This window comes from Melanerpes formicivorus, unplaced genomic scaffold, assembly GCF_026170545.1.
Source record: "Melanerpes formicivorus ecotype bairdi unplaced genomic scaffold, bMelFor1.0.p_v2 SCAF_52, whole genome shotgun sequence".
NCBI classification, from domain to species: domain Eukaryota; kingdom Metazoa; phylum Chordata; class Aves; order Piciformes; family Picidae; genus Melanerpes; species Melanerpes formicivorus.
The window spans coordinates 1,050,922-1,072,128 of record NW_027142404.1 but is presented as its reverse complement, the minus strand read 5'-3'; the positions used below and the strand labels follow the sequence as shown (position 1 = coordinate 1,072,128).

The following is a 21,207-nucleotide window of genomic DNA, read 5'->3' as shown; positions in this document are numbered from 1 at the left end:
TCCAAGTGCCAGGTGCTGCACATTGGCCACAGCAACCCCAGGCAGTGCTACAGGCTGGGGTCAGAGTGGCTGAGAGCAGCCAGGCAGAGAGGGACCTGGGGGTGCTGGTCGATGGTAGGCTGAACATGAGCCTGCAGTGTGCCCAGGCAGCCAAGAGGGCCAATGGCATCCTGGCCTGCCTCAGGAACAGTGTGGCCAGCAGGAGCAGGGAGGTCATTCTGCCCCTGTACACTGCACTGGTTAGGCCACAGCTTGAGTCCTGTGTCCAGTTCTGGGCCCCTCAGTTTAGGAAGGAGGTTGACTTGCTGGAAGGTGTCCAGAGAAGGGCAACAAAGTTGGTGAGGGGTTTGGAACACAGCCCTGTGAGGAGAGGCTGAGGGAGCTGGGGTTGCTTAGCCTGGAGAGGAGGAGACTCAGGGGTGACCTCATTGCTCTCTACAACTACCTGAAGGGAGGTTGTGGACAGATTGGGGCTGGTCTCTTCTCCCAGGCAACCAGCACCAGAAGAAGAGGACACAGTCTCAAGCTGCACCAGGGGAGGTTTAGGCTGGAGGTTTGGAAGAAATTCTTCATAGAGAGAGTGATTGCCCATTGGAATGTGCTGCCTGGGGAGGTGGTGGAGTCACCATCACTGGAGGTGTCCAGGAGGAGACTTGGTAGGGTGCTTGGTGCCATGGTTTGGTTGTTTAGGTGGGTTGGATTGGTTGATTGATTGGTTGATAGGTTGGACATGATGATCTTGAAGGTCTTGAAGGTCTTTTTATTATTATTACTATTACACTGTAGGTGTTTAGGAGGAGACTTGATAGCGTGCTTGGTTCCATGGGTTAGTTTATTAGGTGGTGTTGGTTGATAGGTTGGACTTGATGATCTTGAAGGTCTCTTCCAGCCTGGTCTATTCTATTCTATTCTATTCTATTCTATTCTATTCTATTCTATTCTATTCTATTCTATTCTATTCTACATCTAAGGTGCCAGGAGGAAGGTTAAAAAACTGTGCATCACATTCCATGCTCTGGAGGCATGTGTGAACAAAGCAGACTGTACTGGGAAAGAAAAGGAAAGGAAAGAAACCAAACCAAACCAAACCCAACCCAAAACCCAAATAAAAACAACAAACCCCCCAGTACCATCAACAAACAAATAAACCAAACAAACCAAAACAAACACCAAACCAAAACCACACACACACACAAAACCCAACAGAAACCAAAGCAGGCATCAACAAGCAGAGCTGTGCCACGTGGTGTTCCCTAGGCCATGGGCAGCACCAAGCAGATCTCTGCCATGTGGTGTTCTCTAGGCCATGGACAGCACCAAGCAGAGCTGTGCCATGTGGTGTTCCTTAGGCCATGGGCAGCACCAAGCAGAGCTGTGCCATGTGGTGTTCCCTAGGCCATGGACAGCACCAAGCAGAGCTGTGCCACGTGGTGTTCCCTAGGCCATGGGCAGCACCAAGCAGATCTCTGCCATGTGGTGTTCTGTAGGCCATGGGCAGCACCAAGCAGATCTCTGCCACGTGGTGTTCCCTAGGCCATGGGCAGCACCAAGCAGAGCTGTGCCACGTGGTGTTCCCTAGGCCATGGACAGCACCAAGCAGATCTCTGCCATGTGGTGTTCTCTAGGCTGTAAGCAGCACCCATGCAGGCTGTGCCATGTGCTCTGTCTCCTGGTCTCAGGCAGTGCCATGGACGCAGGGCTGTGCCTGTGGTTTGTCTCCTGGTCTCAGGCAGTGCCGTGGAGAGCTGAATGGAGCACTGGGGATGCAGGGCTGTGCCATGTGGCTGTCACCACTTCCCCTGCTGCCTGCTGAGGTGTGGGGCTTAGCAGAGCAGTAGGGACTGTGTGGTTTCCTCCAGCCCCCTGCCCCCTCCTGCTTCTCCACATGTCCTCGGGTAGGTGATGCCAGGGCAGCACCCCCAGGGCTGCAGAGTGCTGGGTGCACCCCCACCCCTCAGCAGCACTGCTTGAGAGAAGCCCAGCCCTGGGGGTCTCACAGCCAGCATGCCCCCCTGCCCCAGAGCACACCAGAGCAGCTGTCTGGTCTAACTGAGTGTTCCTCTCTGCCTTGTTTTGCAGGCCTGCATGAATTTCAACGACAGCGGCGCCTGTGTCACCCAGTGCCCCCAGACCTTTGTGTACAACCCTACCACCTTCCAGCTGGAGCACAACCACAATGCCAAGTACACCTATGGGGCTTTCTGCGTGAAGAAGTGCCCACGTAAGTGCTGTGCCAGCTGCCTTTCCCTGCCCCGATGGAAGGCTGGAGCTGCATTGCAGGAGCCTCACTAAGCAATGAGGCAACGAGAGCGCAGTGCAGCACCTCCAGCAGCTCCACAAGTGCTTGCAACCTGTAGTAACTCGGCCATGAGCTGCAGTGTCTCGTTCTGGGAGCTGGGAAGGAGGTGTAGCCCTCTTTGAACGTTCCCCTGAGTGAAATTAAGACACAAATGAGGTCATAGATCTGGATGAGGCTATTTATTAAAGAGAGAGAGGATGGAGCAAACAAGACAGAGAAAGAAATAAATGGAGAGAGAGAATGCAGAAAGAGAGAGCAGGAGAGATAGTTACCACCCCATGCTCCTTCTTTGGTACAGGTTGAGGGGGGAGAGATGATGTGGGCTGCTGCCTCCTGGCTGAGATATCCCTGGTGATGTTTCCCACAATAAGCTGGTACAGCCCAGGGCTACTATGTTCCTGGCTCATTCATCACAACTCCTCCTGACCCACACCCTTGTCACATTCCAGGGGGGCTTTCCTGTGTGCTCGCAGGTGGCCCCTGCCCATCTTTGCTATCCACTGTCCAGCACACCCTGGGCAGCTGCTGTTTGGGTGAGCAGAGTTGACACATCAAAAAGGGTCCTTCAGGATGATGTTATCTTTGTTGGGACTCTCCTCAGTTCTTAATGTCATCAGCACATCCCCAGGTGATCAACATGCTCAAGACAGGATTATCTCATACAGGCAGTGACCTCTGGAGATCATTGAGTCCAACCCCCCTGCCAGAGCAGGACCATACAATCCAGCACAGGTCACACAGGAACACATCCAGACAGGAATGGAAAGCCTCCAGAGAAGGAGACTCCACAACCTCTCTGGGCAGCCTGGTCCTGTGCTCTGTGAGCCTCACAGTGAAGAAGTTCCTCCTCATGTTGAGCTGGAACCTCCTGTGCTGTAGTTTACATCCATTGCCCCTTGTCCTATCACAGTGCACAAGTGAGCAAAGGCTGTCCCTTCCTTCCTGACCCCCAGCCCTCAGCTCTTGATAGACATTGATCAGATCCCTCTCAGTCTTCTCCTCTCCAGACTCAACAGCCCCAGGGCTCTCAGCCTCTCCTCACCAGGCAGGGCTCCAGTCCTTTCATCATCCTTGGAGCCCTCCCTTGGACTCTCTCCAGCAGATCTCTGTCCCTCCTGAACTGGGGAGCCCAAAACTGTATTCAGTATTCCAGGTGGGGCCAGACCAGGGCAGAGTAGAGGGGAAGGAGAACCTCCCTGGATCTGCTGGACCCACTCCTCTGAATGCAGCCCAGGATCCCATTGGCCTTCTTGGCCACGAGGGCACATTGCTGTCCCATGCAGAATTTGCTGTCCACCAGCACTCCAGAGGGCTTCTCTCCAGCAGATCCTCTCCCAACCTGTACTGCTGCAGTTTATTCTTCCTTTCCAGGGGCAGGACTCTGCACTTCTCCTTGTTGAACCTCATTTTCTGGGCAATCTTGGCCCAGTGAGGGGCAAAAAAAATGCAGGGCTGACAACAATACAGTCTTAAAAGTCCAGACTAAAATTAGAGGGGAGGAGGGAGTTAAAAGAATAATGCAACACATGTAAAGCCCACATGCTTCTGAGATGCCAGACAGATGATGACAGGCCACAGGAAAAATTAGAGGCTCATCACTTACATAGGCTTTGATAGTAATGCTTTAGTTAGAAAGAGAAAAAAGGGGGGAAATACTCTCCTCTCCCTGTCATTCTGTGGTGCACTCATCATTTTATCCCAGAAGGATGGCTAGTCTGGAATACATGGAATGATAATGCCACCCAAACCAAGAGCCAAGTCTGGAACCTCAGGGCTTAATCCTGGCTCTAAAAGAGGGGTAGGGGTTTTGAAGCAAGGTGTTTGTTGATTTATGTATTTATTCATTCATTCCTCCCTTCCTTCCTTCCTTCCTCCCTCCCTTCCTCCCTTCTTCCCTTCTCTCCTCCCCCTCTGCCTCCCTGCCTCTCTTCCCGATATGACTCTTTGTCCAAACACTTCACAGTATCACAGTATCACCAAGGTTGGAAGAGACCTCAAAGGTCATCAAGTCCAACCTGTCACCACAGACCTCATGACTAGACCGTGGCACCAAGTGCCACATCCAATCCCCTCTTGAACACCTCCAGGGATGGGGACTCCACCACCTCCCTGGGCCGCACATTCCAATGGTGAACGACTCTCTCAGTGAAGAACTTTCTCCTCACCTCCAGCCTAAACTTCCCCTGGCACAGCTTGAGACTGTGTCCTCTTGTTCTGGTGTTGGTTGCCTGAAAGGAGAGACCAAATCTCTCCTGGCTACAACCTCCCTTCAGGTAGTTGTAGATAGCAATGAGGTCTCCCCTGAGCCTCCTCTTCTCCAGGCTAAGCAACCCCAGCTCCCTCAGCCTCTCCTCACAGGGCTGTGCTCAAGGCCTCTTCCCAGCCTCGCTGCCCTTCACTTCACTGAACCTTGTTTCTTCTTTTGTGTGTGTGTGTGGTTTGTTCTGTTATTTTTTCTCTTGCTTTGACAAAATGAAGTCCTTCAATTAGGCAGGATCAGTCGGTGTTGCCCTTGGCAGTTGTTTTACAAGGGAAAACTTGTCCTTTGCAGCGTTTGATCCCAGGTGTACGTGTCTGTGTGTGATTGAAAGAGGTAGGGCAGAGCATCTTGTTTCACTTAACCTCAAATTAGTGTAGCTTTTTTTCTTTCTCACTGCAAATAATCACCCAAGGAAATTAGGGGAGGAGAGGAGATCAGGCCTGACAATTCCTGGATTTTCTTAAGCCTCTGAAACCGTGCCTCATTTGCTCGCTTGTATGCTTCACAAAACACTGAGCATTAATTGTTAATGCCAGCGTGGCAGTGCTGAGGTAATTAGTGATTATGGGCTGACACAACATCCCCAAGCCTGAGTCCCAGGGCTGTTGAGTCCAGTGGGTCACCTCCTGCCAATCTCTTTTTTTTCTCCTCAGATAACTTTGTGGTGGATTCCAGCTCTTGTGTCCGTGCATGTCCCAGCTCCAAGATGGAAGTTGAAGAGAATGGCATTAAGATGTGCAAGCCCTGCACTGACATTTGTCCTAAAGGTAGGCAAGAGTTTGGTATAAATTGTGTGGGATGTAGCCTGTGCTGTCATAGAGCGGAGCAGGCTGGCATGAAATGCCCTTCGTGAGTATCACAGTATCACAGTATTGCCAAGGTTGGAAGAGACCTTGAGGATCATCGAGTCCAACCTGTCACCACAGACCTCATGCCTAGACCATGGCACCAAGTGCCACATCCAATCCCCTCTTGAACACCTCCAGGGATGGGGACTCCACCACCTCCCTGGGCAGCACATTCCAATAACGAATGACCCTCTCAGGGAAGAACTTTCTTCTCACCTCCAGCCTAAACCTCCCCTGGTGCAGCTTGAGACTGTGTCCTCTTGTTCTGGTGCTGGTTGCATGAGAGAAGAGACCAACCTCTGCCTGGCTACAACCACCTTTCAGGTAGTTGTAGAGAGCAATGAGGTCTCCCCTGAGCCTCCTCTTCTCCAGGCTAAGCAACCCCAGCTCCCTCAGCCTCTCCTCACAGGGCTGTGCTCAAGGCCTCTCCCCAGCCTTGTTGCCCTTCTCTGGACACCTTCAAGTCTCTCAATGTCCTTCTGAAACTGAGGGGCCCAGAACTGGACACAGGACTCAAGGTGTGGCCTAACCAGTGCAGAGTACAGGGGCACAATGACTTCCCTGCTCCTGCTGGCCACACTGTTCCTAATGCAGGCCAGGATGCCATTGGCCTTCTTGGCCATCTGGGCACACTGCTGGCTCATGTTTAGGTGGCTGTCAATCAGCACCCCCAGGTTCCTCTCTGCCTGGCTGCTCTCCAGCCACTCTGACCCCAGCCTGTAGCTCTGCATGGGGTTGTTGTGGCCAAAGTGCAGCCCCTGGCACTTGGATTTGTTGAATGCCATCCTGTTGGACTCTGCCCATCTGTCCAGTCAGTCGAGGTCCCTCTGCAGAGCCCTTCTATCCTCTAACTGACTAACATCTGCTCCCAGCTTGGTGTCATCTGCAAACTTGCTGATGACTGACTCAATCCCCTCATCCAGATCATTGATGAAGATGTTGAAGAGGATGGGGCCCAGCACTGATCCCTGGGGGATGCCGCTGGTGCCTGGCTGCCAGCTGGCTGTGGCACCATTCACCACCACTCTCTGGGCTCAGCCTCCAGCCAGTTCCTAACCCAGCTCAGAGTGCTGCTGTCCAAGCCAGGGGCTGACAGCTTAGACAGCAGTTTGCTGTGGGGGATGGTGTCAAAGGCCTTGCTGAAGTCCAGGTAGACCACATCCACAGCCTGCCCCACATCCACCAGGCAGTCACCTGCTCATAGAAGGAGATCAGGTTGGAGAGGCAGGACCTGCCCTTCCTAAATCCATGCTGGCTGGACCTGAGCCCTTGGCCATCCTTCAGGTGCGCAGTTATTGCCGCCAGGATACTCTGCTCCATCACTTTCCCTGGCACTGAGGTCTCCAGGACTGGCCTGGAGTTTCTGAGTTCCTCCATCCGACCTTTCCTGTGGATGGGGACCACACTGCAGCTACTGAAAGAGCTCTAAATCAACAGTCACTCCAGGAGGCGGAAAGTGGCAAACACAGACATCTGTGTCAGAGCAGGGTGCTGTGGACTTGCTAAAGTGTGTGTTAGGTTGATGTCCATGCCTTTGCCCTAACTGCAGTACTTAGCTTCTTTGTTGGGTTGAGAGTTCTATGCATGGAAGTGCACATGGCATCTTCCTGTCAAGATCTCAGTCTTACCCTGTGAGGAGGAAGGTTACCATATGTGTGTAAAAGGTTCAGATGTGCAGCTGGTAGTTGCCATTGGAGGAGCTAGGATACATTATGTGATGGAAGTAATGAGGAATTTTTTTCCTGGATGTGCTCTGTGTCCCAGAAAATACAAAACAAATTCCATAGAAAGGCTATGGGGAGAGGTTTCCTTGCTGGGAGTGTTAGGACCTCTCAGTTTCAGCTGTGAGTAGTGCACAAAGAAGTGGAATAGCTGCCAGGCTGGTCTGAGCTAAGTTATACCGCCCTGTTTACAGCTGGCTTCAGTGGGATTTTGGGTGATTGGCAGCTGCCTTTATCTCTAACAGGTGTGGATCTGTTAGAGGGTAGGAGGGCTCTGCAGAGGGACCTTGACAGGCTGGACAGATGGCACAGTCCAACATGGTGGCGTTCAACAAGTCCAAGTGCCGGGTTCTACACTTTGGCCACAATAACCCCATGCAGCACTACAGGCTGGGGTCAGAGTGGCTGAGAGCAGCCAGGCAGAGGGGGACCCAGGGGTACTGGTTGATAGAAGCTGAACATGAGCCAGCAGTGTGCCCAGGTGGCCAAGAAGGCCAGTGGCATCCTGGCCTGGATCAGAAATAGTGGCCAGCAGGAGCAGGGAAATCATTCTGCCCTGTGCTCAGCACTGGTTAGGCCACACCTTGAGTCCTGTGTCCAGCTCTGGGCTCCTTGATTAAGATACCTGAACATGTCCAGAGAAGGGCAATGAGGCTGTGGAGGGGTCTGGAGCACAGCCCTGTGAGGAGAGGCTGAGGGAGCTGGGGTTGCTTAGCCTGGGGAAGAGGAGGCTCAGGGGAGATCTTATTGCCCTCTACAAGGAGGTTGTAGCCAGAAGGGGGTTGGTCTCTTCTCCCAGACAACCAGCACCAGAAGAAGAGGACACAGTCTCAAGCTGTGCCAGGGGAAGTTTAGGCTGAAGGTGAGGAGAAAATTCTTCCCAGAAAGCGTAATTGGCCATTGGGGTGTGCTGCCCAGGGAGGTGGTGGAGTCACCATCCCTGGAATTGTTCAACAATGGTTTGGATGTGGCACTTGGAGCCATGGTTTAGTTGTCAGGAGGTATTAGGTGTTAGGGAATAGGTTGGACTTGATGATCTCTGAGGTCTTTTCCAACCTGGCTGCTTCTATGATTCTATGATTTCTCTGATTCTAATCTGGAATACCTTAACCTGTGTGCCAGGATGTCCTTCTGTGGCAGGTACTTTGGCTCAGCTGGCACCTCCTGCTTTGGCAATGTGGGCACAGGGTGCTGTTTTCACACCTCTCTGCTGCTTTGTCTCTGAAAGAAACACAAACTTGTGCGCAGAAGGCCAACACGTCCTGGCTCAGGAATTGCTTTCCCTGGTGCTTTACACAAACTCCTTTGTTTTGGCAGCATGTGATGGCATTGGAACAGGGAGTTTAGTGTCAGCTCAGACGGTGGATTCCAGCAACATTGACAAGTTCATCAACTGCACCAAGATCAATGGCAACCTTATCTTCCTTGTTACTGGGATTCATGGGTAAGTGACAGCGTGGTAAGATGTTATGTCGTGGTGGCAGCTGACATGAATTGTATCCACCTCCTCTCCTCCTAATGATGGCTACAGGCTTCCTTTATGGAGGAGCAGACCCAGGATAAATTGCTTTTCTGCCTTCCATTATGAAGGGAAGCATTATCTTGGTTCTCATGGTTCAACCTCTACAAAAAGAAAGGATGTGAAGGAGTGTCTGCTCCAGAAGGAATGAAACCAGCTGTGGTCTCTGGTTACTGTATGAGCCGCTCGGTCCTGGCTTCCCATCATGGCTGATGAGAGGATGGAGAAGAGGAAGGGAAATTACCTTCCATTAGTTTGTTTGTTTTTAGCAGCCATGTGCCTCACTTAGCATAAATTGTGCCTGTCACTGCATGCACATGCACAAAAGCTGCCCTCTTATCAGTCAGCTTTGAAGTTGAGAGCCAAGTTGCAGCTTCAGCCACTGCATAACACTCTGGTGTTTAAGTCCAGTGTTTGGGTTAAATGTGGATGAAATGCTTTAAATATGGCTACATGGCTATGAGAGCTGGACAGACTGAGAGCTGGCTGCAGGTAAACCTCAGGGAGTTCAGTAAGGACAAGTGCAGGGTCCTGCATCTGGGGAGGAATAACAGCAGGCACCAGGACAGGTTAGGGAATGCCCTGCTGGAGAGCAGCTCCATGGAGAATGACCTTGGAGTGCTGGTGAGCAGCAAGTTCTGCATGGGACAGCAATGTGGCCAAGAGAGCCAAGGGGATCCTGGGGTGCAGCAAGAAAAGTGTGGCCAGCAGGGCTAGGGAGGTTCTGCTCCCCCTCTGCTCTGCCCAGCTGAGACCACACCTGCAATACTCTGTTCAGTTCTGGGCTCCCCAAGTCAAGAGAGACAGAGACCTGCTGGAGAGAGTCCAAGGGAGAGCCAGGAGGATGCTTAGGGGACTTGAGCATCTCCCCTGTGAAGAGAGACTGAGAGCCCTGGGGATGTTTAGTCTGGAGAAGAGAAGGCTGAGAGGGGATCTGATCAATGTCTATCAAGAGCTGAGGGCTGGGTGTCAAGGGGAGGGGGCCAAGCTCTTTTGGGTGGTGCGCAGTAATATCAAGGAACATTGGATACAAGCTTGAAAATAGGTTTAGATTGGATCTTAGGAAGAAATTTTTCCTATGAGGGTAGCAAGAGTCTGGCATGGATTGTTCAGAGAGGTTGTGGGTGCCCCCTCCCTGGAGATGTTGCAAGCCAGGTTGGATGGGGCCTGGAGTGACCTGGGCTAGGTGAGAGGTGTCCCTGCCCATGGCAGGAGGTTGGAATAGGTGATCTCTAAGGTTTCTTCCAGCCTGAGCCATTCTGTGAATTAATGCAAGGTTATGCTCTGCTGAAGCACATGGATAAAGTGATCTCTCTACTGTTTCCTTCTGGTTGGAGTGCTAAAAAGCCAAAGTGCCTTCTGCCTTGAAGGGGTGAGCTACATGGAGAGCTCTAGGTCGAAGGAAGGACATCCTCTGTTAGAAACAAATGTTTCCTCCTCCCCCCCGCCCTGGACTCGCAGCAGGAGCAACAAGCCCTCAGTGCTCACCGGCATTTTTTGTTCCCTGTAGCTGTTAAACTCCAGTCTCAGAGTGAAGCGAGACTCTCATTCCTGTTAAATTCACCTGAAAGAACCTGCTGGGAAACCCCAGCCCTGCTAATAAGGCTAGTAGAAGCTGACTGCATGATTCCACAGCTTTGACTGTTCACAAACCATATCAGACCCTTGGCTGTTCAAGGGGGTTAAAAGCAGATTTCTTCTCTTTGAAGACTCTTTTAGCTTCGAATTTGGAGGTGAAATTCAGTGCCCTCATGGCTGGTGCAGAAAAGAGTTTTCTTTTGGTTGTTAATGGTAATGCATTTTAAAAGCAAAGTGCTGTGTTTCTGTGAGATAGCCAAGGCTTTTTATCTGGCTTCCTGAGAGCCTCAGATTGTTACTATTAAGTGTATATGATGTTTCTGTGGTCCACTGGGCTTTATGGTAAGGTTCAGGAGCTCATTTTGTTACTGCTAACCTGGAGTCATCTGCAGCATGGTCAGGAGTGACCCCATCAGTCTGCCTTCACACAGACGTGTTGAGGTCTGTCCCCAGACACAGCCTGGCTGATTACCTGCGTGCTCCACTTCCACAAGCGGTGTGCCTGGGAAAGCAGGAGCAGGAGAGGTGGAAAGGCCTACTCCACATTTACTGAGGATGGTTCCTACCCTCTTCAATAGCTGGAGAGGCTTCACTCCTTTAAAATCAGAGAAAAAAGGAAAATGTTTACTAAATGATGACAGACCTGCAATCCAGCTCAGCCTCAACTGCTTTGCTGTAGCACATAGAGTCACGGAATCACAGAATGGGCTGGGCTGGAAGGGACCTCCAGAGCTCATCCAGTCCAACCCCCCTGCCAGAGCAGGATCACCTAGGGCAGGCCACACAGGAGCACATCCAGGCAGGTCTTGAAAAACTCTCCAGAGGAGACTGTAAATAAATCACCACTGGATGTAAAAAGGAAAATAGGGATAAGTTCTGAATAATCCCAAAGGACAGATGCCTAACATAGGAGTTAGTTTTGCACACCAACTTTCTCTCTCTGAATAAATCTGGAGTCTGGGCTGCCTAAAAGCAAAATGTTGACTTCCTGAATGCTTTGAGTACAGCACTGTGCCCAAGTGGCCAAGAAAGCCAAAGGCATCCTGGCTGGGATCAGCAATGCTGTGTCCAGCAGCAGCAGGGAGGGGATTGTCCCCTGGCACTCAGCTCTGGGGAGGCCACGCCTCGAGTGCTGTGTCCAGATTTGGGCACCTCAAGACAAGAGAGATGTGGAGGTGCTGGAGCCAGGGCAGAGGAGGGCAAGGAAGCTGGGAAGGGCCTGGAGAAGAAATCTGATGAAGAGCAACTGCAGGAGCTGGGGATAGTTAGTGTGAAGCAGAGGAGGCTGAGGGAAGACCTCCTGGCTCTCTACAGCTCCCTGAAAGGAGGTTGTGGAGAGCTTGGTGCTGGTCTCTTCTCACAGGTCGTTAGACATAGAAGAAGAGGGAAGAGCCTCAAGCTGCAGCAGGGCAGGTTCAGAGTGGACAGGAGGAAGAATTTTTTCCCATCAAGAGTGGTCAGGGCTTGGAATGTGCTGCCCAGGGAGGTGGTGGAGTCCCCAAGGCTGGATGTATTTCAGGGTGGTTTGGATGTGGTGCTTGGGGCTGTGGTTTAGGGGTGATCCTTGTAGAGTAGGGTTCTGGGTTGACCTTATTGATCCTGAGGGTCTTTTCCAAGCTGAATGTTTCTGTGTGATTCTGTGAGAACCTGGTCTTTGTTTTATTCAGAGTATCACATTTTGTCCTTTTGATCTTTCAGGGACCCCTACCACACAATTGCTGCAATCAACCCAGAGAAACTGAATATCTTCCAAACGGTGCGGGAGATAACAGGTAACACACTCCTGATTCCCTACACTCTGAACTCCTCACTTTGTCTTTCTGGTGGTCATTTATTGGATCTTCTGAAGAATGCAAGTTGGTTGTCTTTTTCTTTAAGGCCACTGTGCTGTAGATATCATAAAGGTTTAATGCACAATAACTTCCCTATCAGTTGATAGGCACAAATGTGCTGTCCTTTGCTCATGAATAGTCCACTGCCCTGGTGAAGCCACATCTGGAATATTGTGCCTGATTCTGGGCCCTTCAGTTCAAGAAGGACCTCAGGGAACTGCTTGAGAGAGTCCAGTGCAGAGTCACAGAAATGATGAAGGGACTGGAGCATCTTCCTCACAAGGAGAGCTTGAGGGAGCTGAAGGCTCTGTAGCTTGGAGAGGAGGAGCCTGAGAGGTGACCTCATTGCTGTTGATAAAGGCTGAGCAAGTGCCCAGAAGCTGGAGCCAGGCTCTGCTGAGTGATGCCCAATGCCAGCACCAGGGGCAGTGGTGGAAGCTGAGGCAGAGGAAGTGCCATGGAAAGAGGAGGAAGAATTTTTTCCCTGTGAGGGTGACATAGCCCTGGAGCAGGCTGCCCAGGGGGGTTGTGGAGTCTCCCTCTCTGGAGATACTCAAAGCCCTCCTGGATGTGTTCCTGTGTGACCTGCTGTAGGTGATGCTGCTCTGGCAGGGGGGTTGGACTGGATGAGCTCTGTAGGTCTCTTCCAGCCCCTAACATTCTGCCATTCAGTGATTCTGTGAAAGACATTCTATGTATGGGCAGCTTGTCCCTCCCATCTTCTGTGGCTTCTCAGTGGGGCCATAGAGCTAGAACTCAGTACTTTGTTCTGTTGCATCTTGCTCCTTTTGTTCCACCATGTAGGGACAGGGAGGAAGATAACTCCTGAAGAACTTTGAGTTCTTCAGTGCTGGCTGATTCTATCTAGATATAATTAGATTGTTTTTGTTTTGTATGTCCCTATTTCATGCATGTAAGGAAAACCTTTGGATAATGCAGAGTGATTGTAGCTTGGTGGAGTTCCGCAAGCATTTGGCATTTGAAATTAGTCCTCTCCCACGTGGTTCACCTCCCCAAAGTTGTGCATTTCAGTGAGCCAGTGGTATTAGAAAATGAAAGTAAGCTCTAAATCTCTCAGTAATAAATGTCAAAGATAATCTGGTGTCTGGGTATCTGTTATTTGCTCTTCTTAAGCACACTAATTGGCGGTCTCAGCTTTACTACTTCAGTGGAGTTCCCTCAGTGCTTGAAGATGTACTGCATTTCAGCCCAGCAGTGATCAAGATCTCAGGGAACTGCACTCTGCAGAGGTCTCAGTAGCACCAGATGAGCTTTGTGCAGAGAATGCTCACTGGTGATGAGCATCCTCACACACACACACACTCAGAATGGAAGGCAAGTTATCTCGTCACCTTGTGATGGATTGTGACAGACCACTCAGTTACTGTCCTAAGTCTCTACCACATTTAAAACTGAGTGTTCTTAATTTAGGCAAATCTTAGTTGTTGTTTTTTTTCCCTCCTGCTGCTGCTGTGTAGAAAAGGCTGGGAGGCCTTGCAAGATTCCAGCTTTTGTTTAGGCTCACACTCACTGTGGCTGTTGAAAGTGGGTGTAATGTTGCTGTGACAAGCCCTGCTTTGCTTTCTTGGAGGAGCCAGTGGTGAGCTGCCTGATGAATTCAAATCCCTTAGTCTGCCAGCATTCATTACCTATTTATTTCTTTTTCTGAAACCACCACTGCCTTTCATGTGGAGGCCAAGCCTGCCCCAGCTGATGGTGTCTGATAATGCAGTCCTTATGGCTGAAGTCATTGACATTCCTCTGCTTGCCTCTTTTCCCCTCAGGATATTTGAACATACAGTCGTGGCCTGAGAACATGACAGATTTCAGGGTCTTTTCTAACTTGGTTACTATCGGTGGGAGAGCTCTCTACAGGTAAGATACTCCCTCTGGTGATGCAAGCCTTGCTAGTTAATATTCCATGAGTCTTTCCTCAGGAGCACCGAATGCAGCATGCCTTGGGAAGTGCATGAGAAATTGATGTGTTTTACTCTGTTTTCAAGGTGTTCCCTAACAGTGTCTTTGTTGATCAGTAATGGGCAATGCCTTTTGGCCATGACGATTTGCTTTTTACAATAGAAGGCAGCCTTGCCCCACTGCTGTAGCTATTAACTCCTTGTCCAGCAAGTACACTTGGTGGGTTAAAACACCTCCTGAACGTGAAACGCATCTTAAAAGGCATTAACAACAGAACTGAGCACTGTGCTCAGGAAGCTTATGGCTGTGGTTGGAAGTGCAGGCTCCTGTGCCCAAAGAACAAAGCAGTCTTAAGAAGTGCTAGAAGAGCGCTGACATCACTGAGGTGCCTTGCAGGTGAGGTGTGCATTAGCTCTGTGGTGTCATTTTTGTCAGGGGTGTTCCCCTGTGGAATTGTTTTGAAGAGGAGAAGATAATGGTGACAAATAATGGGGAGGGGGGAAGCACCTGAATGATCTAAACCAGCAACCTCTGGCTCCCCACTGTGTACATGCAGTAAATTAGTCATGGGGTTCTGCTAGCAGCTTCATCAGTAAGCTGAGGAGAACGTGAACAGCAGTGAAACCCTGAGGTTGAATTACAGCCCAGCATTCTGTTTGGAAGCAGCAATTTGTATTTGGAACAGCTGGAAAACAATTATCATCATTAAAATACAATAACTTAAAGGGTGCCCAGAAACTTGACACTGCCTGCACTAATCTTCAGCCCAAAAGAATAATATGTGCAGTAATTCCCCTGTTACACAGACAATCATTTGCTGTTCCTGTGATGAATAAAGCAGATAACCACATATCACGACAAAAGGAAAATGAAATGTAGAAAGTCAGCTGGAAAAAATTCCTCCATTACTCTAAATGACACTAATTTGATGCCTGACAGAAGATGGTTAATACGTTTTGCCTGACTTTGTCAGTTTCTCCTGAGCATGGAAACTATCACAGTGTTAATTCTGTCAAAAAAAATTTTGAACCCAACAAAAAAAACCCAAACCTCAATAAACTGGATTTTACTCAGTTTCCTCAGGAGCACTTTATCTCTGAAAGATGGTAATGGATGGAGTGGTACCAGCTGAGGAGCTCTGTGGGCCCACCGGGCCTGGCGCTGCCAGCAGCAGCACTTGTGGTGTCACAGTTCTTGCAGGACTCCCTCTTTCCTCAAACTGGCTGTTGACTCACAAAACATTTGTGTCTCCTGTCTTGGTCCAGAGAGCAAAAGAGCCTCAGTTCTTTTGAATATCCCCATGTTGTGAAATGAGAGGCACAAACGAGGCCAAAATACCAACAGCTAGGCTATTTATTACACAAATAAAGTGGATGGATCAGAAGGGGAGAGAGAGAAAATAGAGAGGGAGAGAGAGAAGAGGGAGAGAGAGAAAATAGGGAGAGAGAGAAGATAGGGAGAGAGAGGAAATAGGGAGGGAGAGAGAGAAAATAAAGAGGGAGAGAGAGAAAATAAAGAGGGAGAGAGAGAAAATAGGGAGAGAGAGAAAATAAAGAGTGAGAGAGAGAAGAGGGGAAAAGAGAAAATAGGGAGAGAGAGAAAATAGAGAGTGGGAGAGAGAAGAGGGAGAGAGAGAAAATAGGGAGAGAGAGAAAATAGGGAGAGAGAGAAAATAGGGAGGGAGAGAGAAAAAATAAAGAGGGAGAGAGAGAAAATAGGGAGAGAGAGAAAATAAAGACTGAGAGAGAGAAGAGGGGAAAAGAGAAAATAGAGAGGGAGAGAGAGAAAATAGAGAGTGGGAGAGAGAAGAGGGAGAGAGAGAAAATAGGGAGAGAGAGAAGAGGGAGAGAGAGAAAATAGAGAGGGAGAGAGAGAAAATAGAGAGTGGGAGAGAGAAGAGGGAGAGAGAGAAAATAGGGAGAGAGAGAAGAGGGAGAGAGAGAAAATAGGGAGAGAGAGAAGAGGGAAAGAGAGAAAATAGAGAGGGAGAGAGAGAAGAGGGAAAGAGAGAAAATAGAGAGGGAGAGAGAGAAGAGAGAGAAAATAGAGAGGGAGAGAGAGAAGAGAGGGAAGAGGAAAGGAATTATTTTACCACACCCCTCAGCCCCCAAGCCAGTTTGAGTCTGTGGAGGAAAGGTGCTGCAGGAGATGTTGGGGCTATAGAGCAAAGGTGCTGTAGCTTTGGCTGTAGAAGAGATATGGTCCTCTGGGCAGCCTCTTCAGCTCCATGAGTTGCAGCAGGTGGAACTTAGGACACAGAGAGAGGGTTCTGCTTCTTCCAGGCTCCATGGTGATACCTCTGTCATTTTTCCTCTCCTGGTATTCTCTCGGTTTTAATTCAGAGCAGCATTGCCCCAGGCTTTTCCTTCTCTGGTGTTTTCCTTCCCAGAGGAATTGTCCTTCTCCTTCTTCTGTGTTTTTGGTTCAACCGAGCCAGTAGTTGCTCAAGTCTTTTATACAGCTTTTAGGTCGATTTGCCTCTGCTCATTTCCAGGACAGCTGCAGTCCAGTGAGCAATCCTTTGTTGGGGCACATCTCAGTTCATGATACAATCACAAGGTGATTTGCACCCAGGAATGGTCCTGATGGGTGGAGATGATCTTGTATGCATATTACCGAAGGTATCGATGGCTGTGGCCTGGGTCCAGGCAAGCAGCAAAGGTGATTTTATCTTTGTTGAGTCACATCAGAAGAGACAAGATTTTAGTCTCTCACAGTCTCCCCAGCCCAAATGGTTTCTGACCAAACTTCAGTTTTGCCAGGAAGAGCATCTTGGCCTTAGGAACCGGTTCTAGTGGGTGTGGTGGGTTGAAATGATCCTCAACTAATGTGAGGGAATTAGCCCCCGAAATAAAACTGCCAGACCAGCTCAGTTGGGAGCAAGTGAAGCTACAACCCAGAAATATGAAATGCAATGAATATGTACTAAATATCCAATATTTACATGGGTTTACAATTCAGAAACAACACAGAGCCCCCCCTCTGGACAAAACCAGGGAGCTACTAATAGCTTCCCCCCTCTCCCACTCCAGACAAGGGATAGAGAAAGAGGAGAAAAGTAGAGGGTAGCTCGTTAGTACTTAGCCACAACAAAGAAACACAGCCAAGGTCAGCAAGCCAGCAGAAGCAACCAGCTGTATCTGCTAGAGCCAAAAGCCCAGAAGGAGCAAGAGTTAGGTTACACAACTAACTTTGTGTCACTTACCAGACCAAAGGGGGTATTTAGACCTTATCACTATCATTATCATTATCAGTGCTACAGGCTGGGGTCAGAGTGGCTGGAGAGCGGCCAGATAGAGAGAGACCTGGGGGTGCTGATCGATGGTAGGCTGAACATGAGTCTGCAGTGTGCCCAGGCAGCCAGGAGGGCCAATGGCATCCTGGCCTGTATCAGGAACAGTGTGGCCAGCAGGAGCAGGGAGGTCATTCTGCCCCTGTACACTGCACTGGTTAGGCCACACCTTGAGTCCTGTGTCCAGTTCTGGGCCCCTCAGTTTAAGAAGGACATTGAGAGACTTGAAGGTGTCCAGAGAAGGGCAACAAAGCTGGGGAGGGGTCTGGAGCACAGCCCTGTGAGGAGAGGCTGAGGGAGCTGGGGTTGCTTAGCCTGGGGAGGAGACTCAGGGGAGATCTTCTTGCTCTCTACAACTCCCTGAAGGGAGGTTGTAGACAGATGGAGGTTGGTCTCTTCTCCCAGGCAGCCAGTACCAGAACAAGAGGACACAGTCTCAAGCTGTGCCAGGGGAAGTTTAGGCTGGATGTTAGGAAGAAGTTCTACACAGAGAGAGTGATTGCCCATTGGAATGGGCTGCCCGAGGAGGTGGTGGAGTCACCATCACTGGAGGTGTTCAGGAGGAGACTTGATGGGGTGCTTGGTGCCATGGGTTAGTTGATTAGGTGGTGTTGGATTGGTTGATGGGTTGGACATGATGATCTTGGAGGTCTCTTCCAACCTGGTTGGGTTTTATTATTACTATTATTATTATTATTATTAATTATTATTTTCCCTTTACATCCAATGGTAATTTACTTACATTCTACCACTTTCTCCTGAAGATCTGTGGAAAATTTCCTAGGCATCAGCCTAAAACTAGCACAGTGGGAAATTCCCAGCCAGCTCTAACACGTTCTGCCTTCTGGAGCTGATTCCTGTCCTCTCTTATTGTTTGTTTTCATCACAGTGGCCTTTCCTTACTCATCCTAAAGCAGCAAGGCATCACCTCTCTGCAGTTTCAGTCCTTGAAGCAAATCAGTGCTGGCAACATCTACATAACAGACAACAGCAATCTGTGCTACTACCACACTGTGAACTGGAGCAGCCTCTTCAGCACACCCAGCCAGAAGACGGTGATCCATCGGAACAAGAAGGCAGAGAACTGCAGTAAGTACTGCTGATGATCACTGCAGGCCTTCATGGCTGCAACTGCCTCTCTTGGGGGTGAAATGGTACAGCTCCTGAGAGGCTACAAGGCAGTGCATGGGCCAGAAACTCAGCTGCAGGGACATCAGTGGAGCTGTGACCATTTACACATTCTAAGGCTTTGGACCAGGGTGCCTCTGAACAGGTTTATAAGCAAGTGAGCTGCTTAAGGAATAAATGAAAGAGAGGAGAGAGCTGTACTGCCTTACCATGAACTGCCCAGATTGAAGATCTGGCTTCACAAATAGGGGTTCTGATGGCTGTAAGTGTGGAGTGAGTGCAGGGCTTGTGAGAGGCACTGATTGCACAAAACTACAGCCCTTTCCTTATGGAGTGAGGTTACCATCTTTTGTTTCCCCTAGCCTGCTTCACCAATGTTTTAACCCAGAGAGGTCACTTTGGACTGCTGAGTTTCTCCTGCTGATAAAGAAGATTACTTTTAATTGGGCCTAACTTTCTTTCAGGAAAGCTGATGTGTCAGTGCCTGGGCCAAGATCATAGCACTGAAAAGCAAATGAGTGTAGGCAGTTCCAAGGCCCAGCTTGACAGGGTGCTAGACCATCTAATTTAAACTGTATTCTTACCCTGAAAGGTTGGACTGGATGATCTTTGAGGTCACTCCCAACCTGGTATTCTATAAATCTATGGGTGTGATGCAGCAAATGAACCAGTTTGGTTATAAAGCAGAAAGGGATAAAGTGGCATTAATACCATTGACACAACCACACTGCAGCAGCAATACAGTTCATGGCAAGCATCTCTTAGTCTGCTGGCAAGAGAGGAGGTTCAATAAATTACTATATGTTTAAGTGATGTTTCAGGAGTTTATGCTTTGACCAGCCAGAGGGGTTTGCTTTGGGCATTTTCCAACCTGTGGTCCTACTTCAACTTACTTTTTTAGTTCCTTTAGATTTTTTCCCCCCTCCTATCCCTTTGAAGTACTCTTCTGCTGTGTTTTGAGAGTCTGTGGCTGTGCTCCTCACTGGAGGTGTCAGGTGAAGGCTGTGCTCCTCACTGCAGGTGTTAGGTGAAACACAGCTATACATATGCCACTGCTGCTCAGTTATGTTTCTAATCTTTGTCAGCTGTGTAAGAGCTGCATAAGGTGTGAAGTCCTGTTTGGTAGGTTCCTGCATGGATTTGTTCTTCTGGGTTTCAGTATTAGTAGTGTCACCATTATCATTATGTAGGCTATCTGTTTACATGCAACTTAAAAAAGTGAAGGATAAGTGCAGAGTCCTGCATTTGGGAAGGAAGAATAAACTGCAGCAGTACAGGCTGGGAGGGGATCTGCTGGAGAGCAGCCCTGGGGAGAAGGACCTGGCAGTGCTGGTGGACAACAAGATCTGCAGGGGACAGCAATGTGCTCTGGAGGCCAAGAAGGCCAATGGGATCCTGGGGTGTATTGAGAGGAGTGTGTCCAAGAGATCCAGGGAGGTTCTCCTCCCCTCTACTGTACCCTGGGGAGACCTCATCTTGAGTACTGCATTCAGTTTTGGGCTCCCCAGCTTAAGAGGGACAGGGATCTGCTGGAGAGGGTCCAGCAGAGGGCTATGAGGATGATTCAGGGACTGGAGCACTGCCTGGTGAGGAGATGCTGAGGGACCTGGGGCTTTTTAGTCTGGGAAAGAGAAGACTTACAGGGGATTTAATACATGTTTATAAATATCTGAGGGCTGGCTGTCAGGAGGGAGGGGACAGGCTCTGCTCACTTGCTGCTTGTGACAGGACAAGGAGCAATGGATGTAAGCTGCAGCACAGGAGGTTCCACCTCAACACAAGGGGGAACTTCTTCACTGCAAGGGTGATAGAGCACTGGAACAGGCTGCCCAGAGAGGTCGTGGAGTCTCCTTCTCTGGAAACTTTCAAGGCCCATCTGGTGCATTCCTCTGTGACCTGAGCTATATTGTATGGTCCTGCTCTGGCAGGGGGGGTTGGACTCAGTGATTATATTTGGGTCCCTTCCAACCCCTGACATCCTGTGGTTAAAGAAATATCTCTTTCTATTCATAGAATTATAGAATTGTTGGAAAGGACCTGCAAGATCATCAAGTCCAACCATCAACATGAGACCATTGTCCCAAAGTTCTATGTCCACAGATTTCTGGAACACCTCCAGGGACTCCATTGATGTAGAGAGTTTAATTGTGGTTGTGCCTGAAGGTGTAGAGGGAAAAGGATGTTTCTCAACTTTCACTTCCAAACTGCAGCATACTTTATCCTTCAGTGAGAGTTATCTGTTAAGTGGGACAGAAGGATGTGCTGAACAAGTCTGGGTAGAAGCTTTTGTCTATCTGTTGTAGTCAGCAGGGACGTCCTCAGCTAGATCAGGCTGCCCAGAGACCTGTCCAGCCTTAACCATCTCCCTGGGCAACCTGTTCCAGTGTTCCACCACCCTCATGGTGCAGAACTTCTTCCTGATATCCAATCTAAATCTGCTCTGCTCTAGTTTGAAGCCACTGTCCCTTGTCCTGTCCCTGCAGGCCTTTGCAAACAGTCTCTCTGCAGCCTTCTTGTAGCCCCCTTCAGGTACTGGAAGGCTGCTCCTAGGTCTCCCTGGAGCCTTCTCTTCTCCAGGCTGAACACCCCCAGCTCCCTCAGCCTGTCCTTGGAGCAGAGCTGCTCCAACCCCCTGATCATTTTCATGGCTTCCTCTGGACCCTCTCCATCAGGTCCATGTCCTTCCTGTGTTGAGGGCTCCAGACCTGCACACAGCACTGCAGGTGAGGTCTCAGCAGAGCAGAGCAAAGTGTCAGGATCACCTCTCTGGCTCTGCTGGCAGAGCTGCTTTGGATGCAGCCCAGGCTGCCCTT

The 21,207-nt window shown here is 49.7% G+C and overlaps 1 protein-coding gene across 4 annotated transcripts in view; it reads left to right on the top strand.

Moving 5' to 3' along the window:
- Positions 1-21,207, top strand: part of ERBB4 (erb-b2 receptor tyrosine kinase 4) — a 979,801-nt gene that overhangs the window by 703,221 nt on the left and 255,373 nt on the right. For all 4 annotated transcript variants that reach the window (XM_068160757.1, XM_068160755.1, XM_068160756.1 and 1 more), the window contains exons 7-12: positions 2,080-2,221; positions 5,213-5,326; positions 8,446-8,572; positions 11,924-11,997; positions 13,842-13,932; positions 18,156-18,355. In XM_068160757.1, coding sequence (XP_068016858.1) covers positions 2,080-2,221; positions 5,213-5,326; positions 8,446-8,572; positions 11,924-11,997; positions 13,842-13,932; positions 18,156-18,355 — 748 coding nt within the window. The remainder of the gene's footprint in view (positions 1-2,079; positions 2,222-5,212; positions 5,327-8,445; positions 8,573-11,923; positions 11,998-13,841; positions 13,933-18,155; positions 18,356-21,207) is intronic.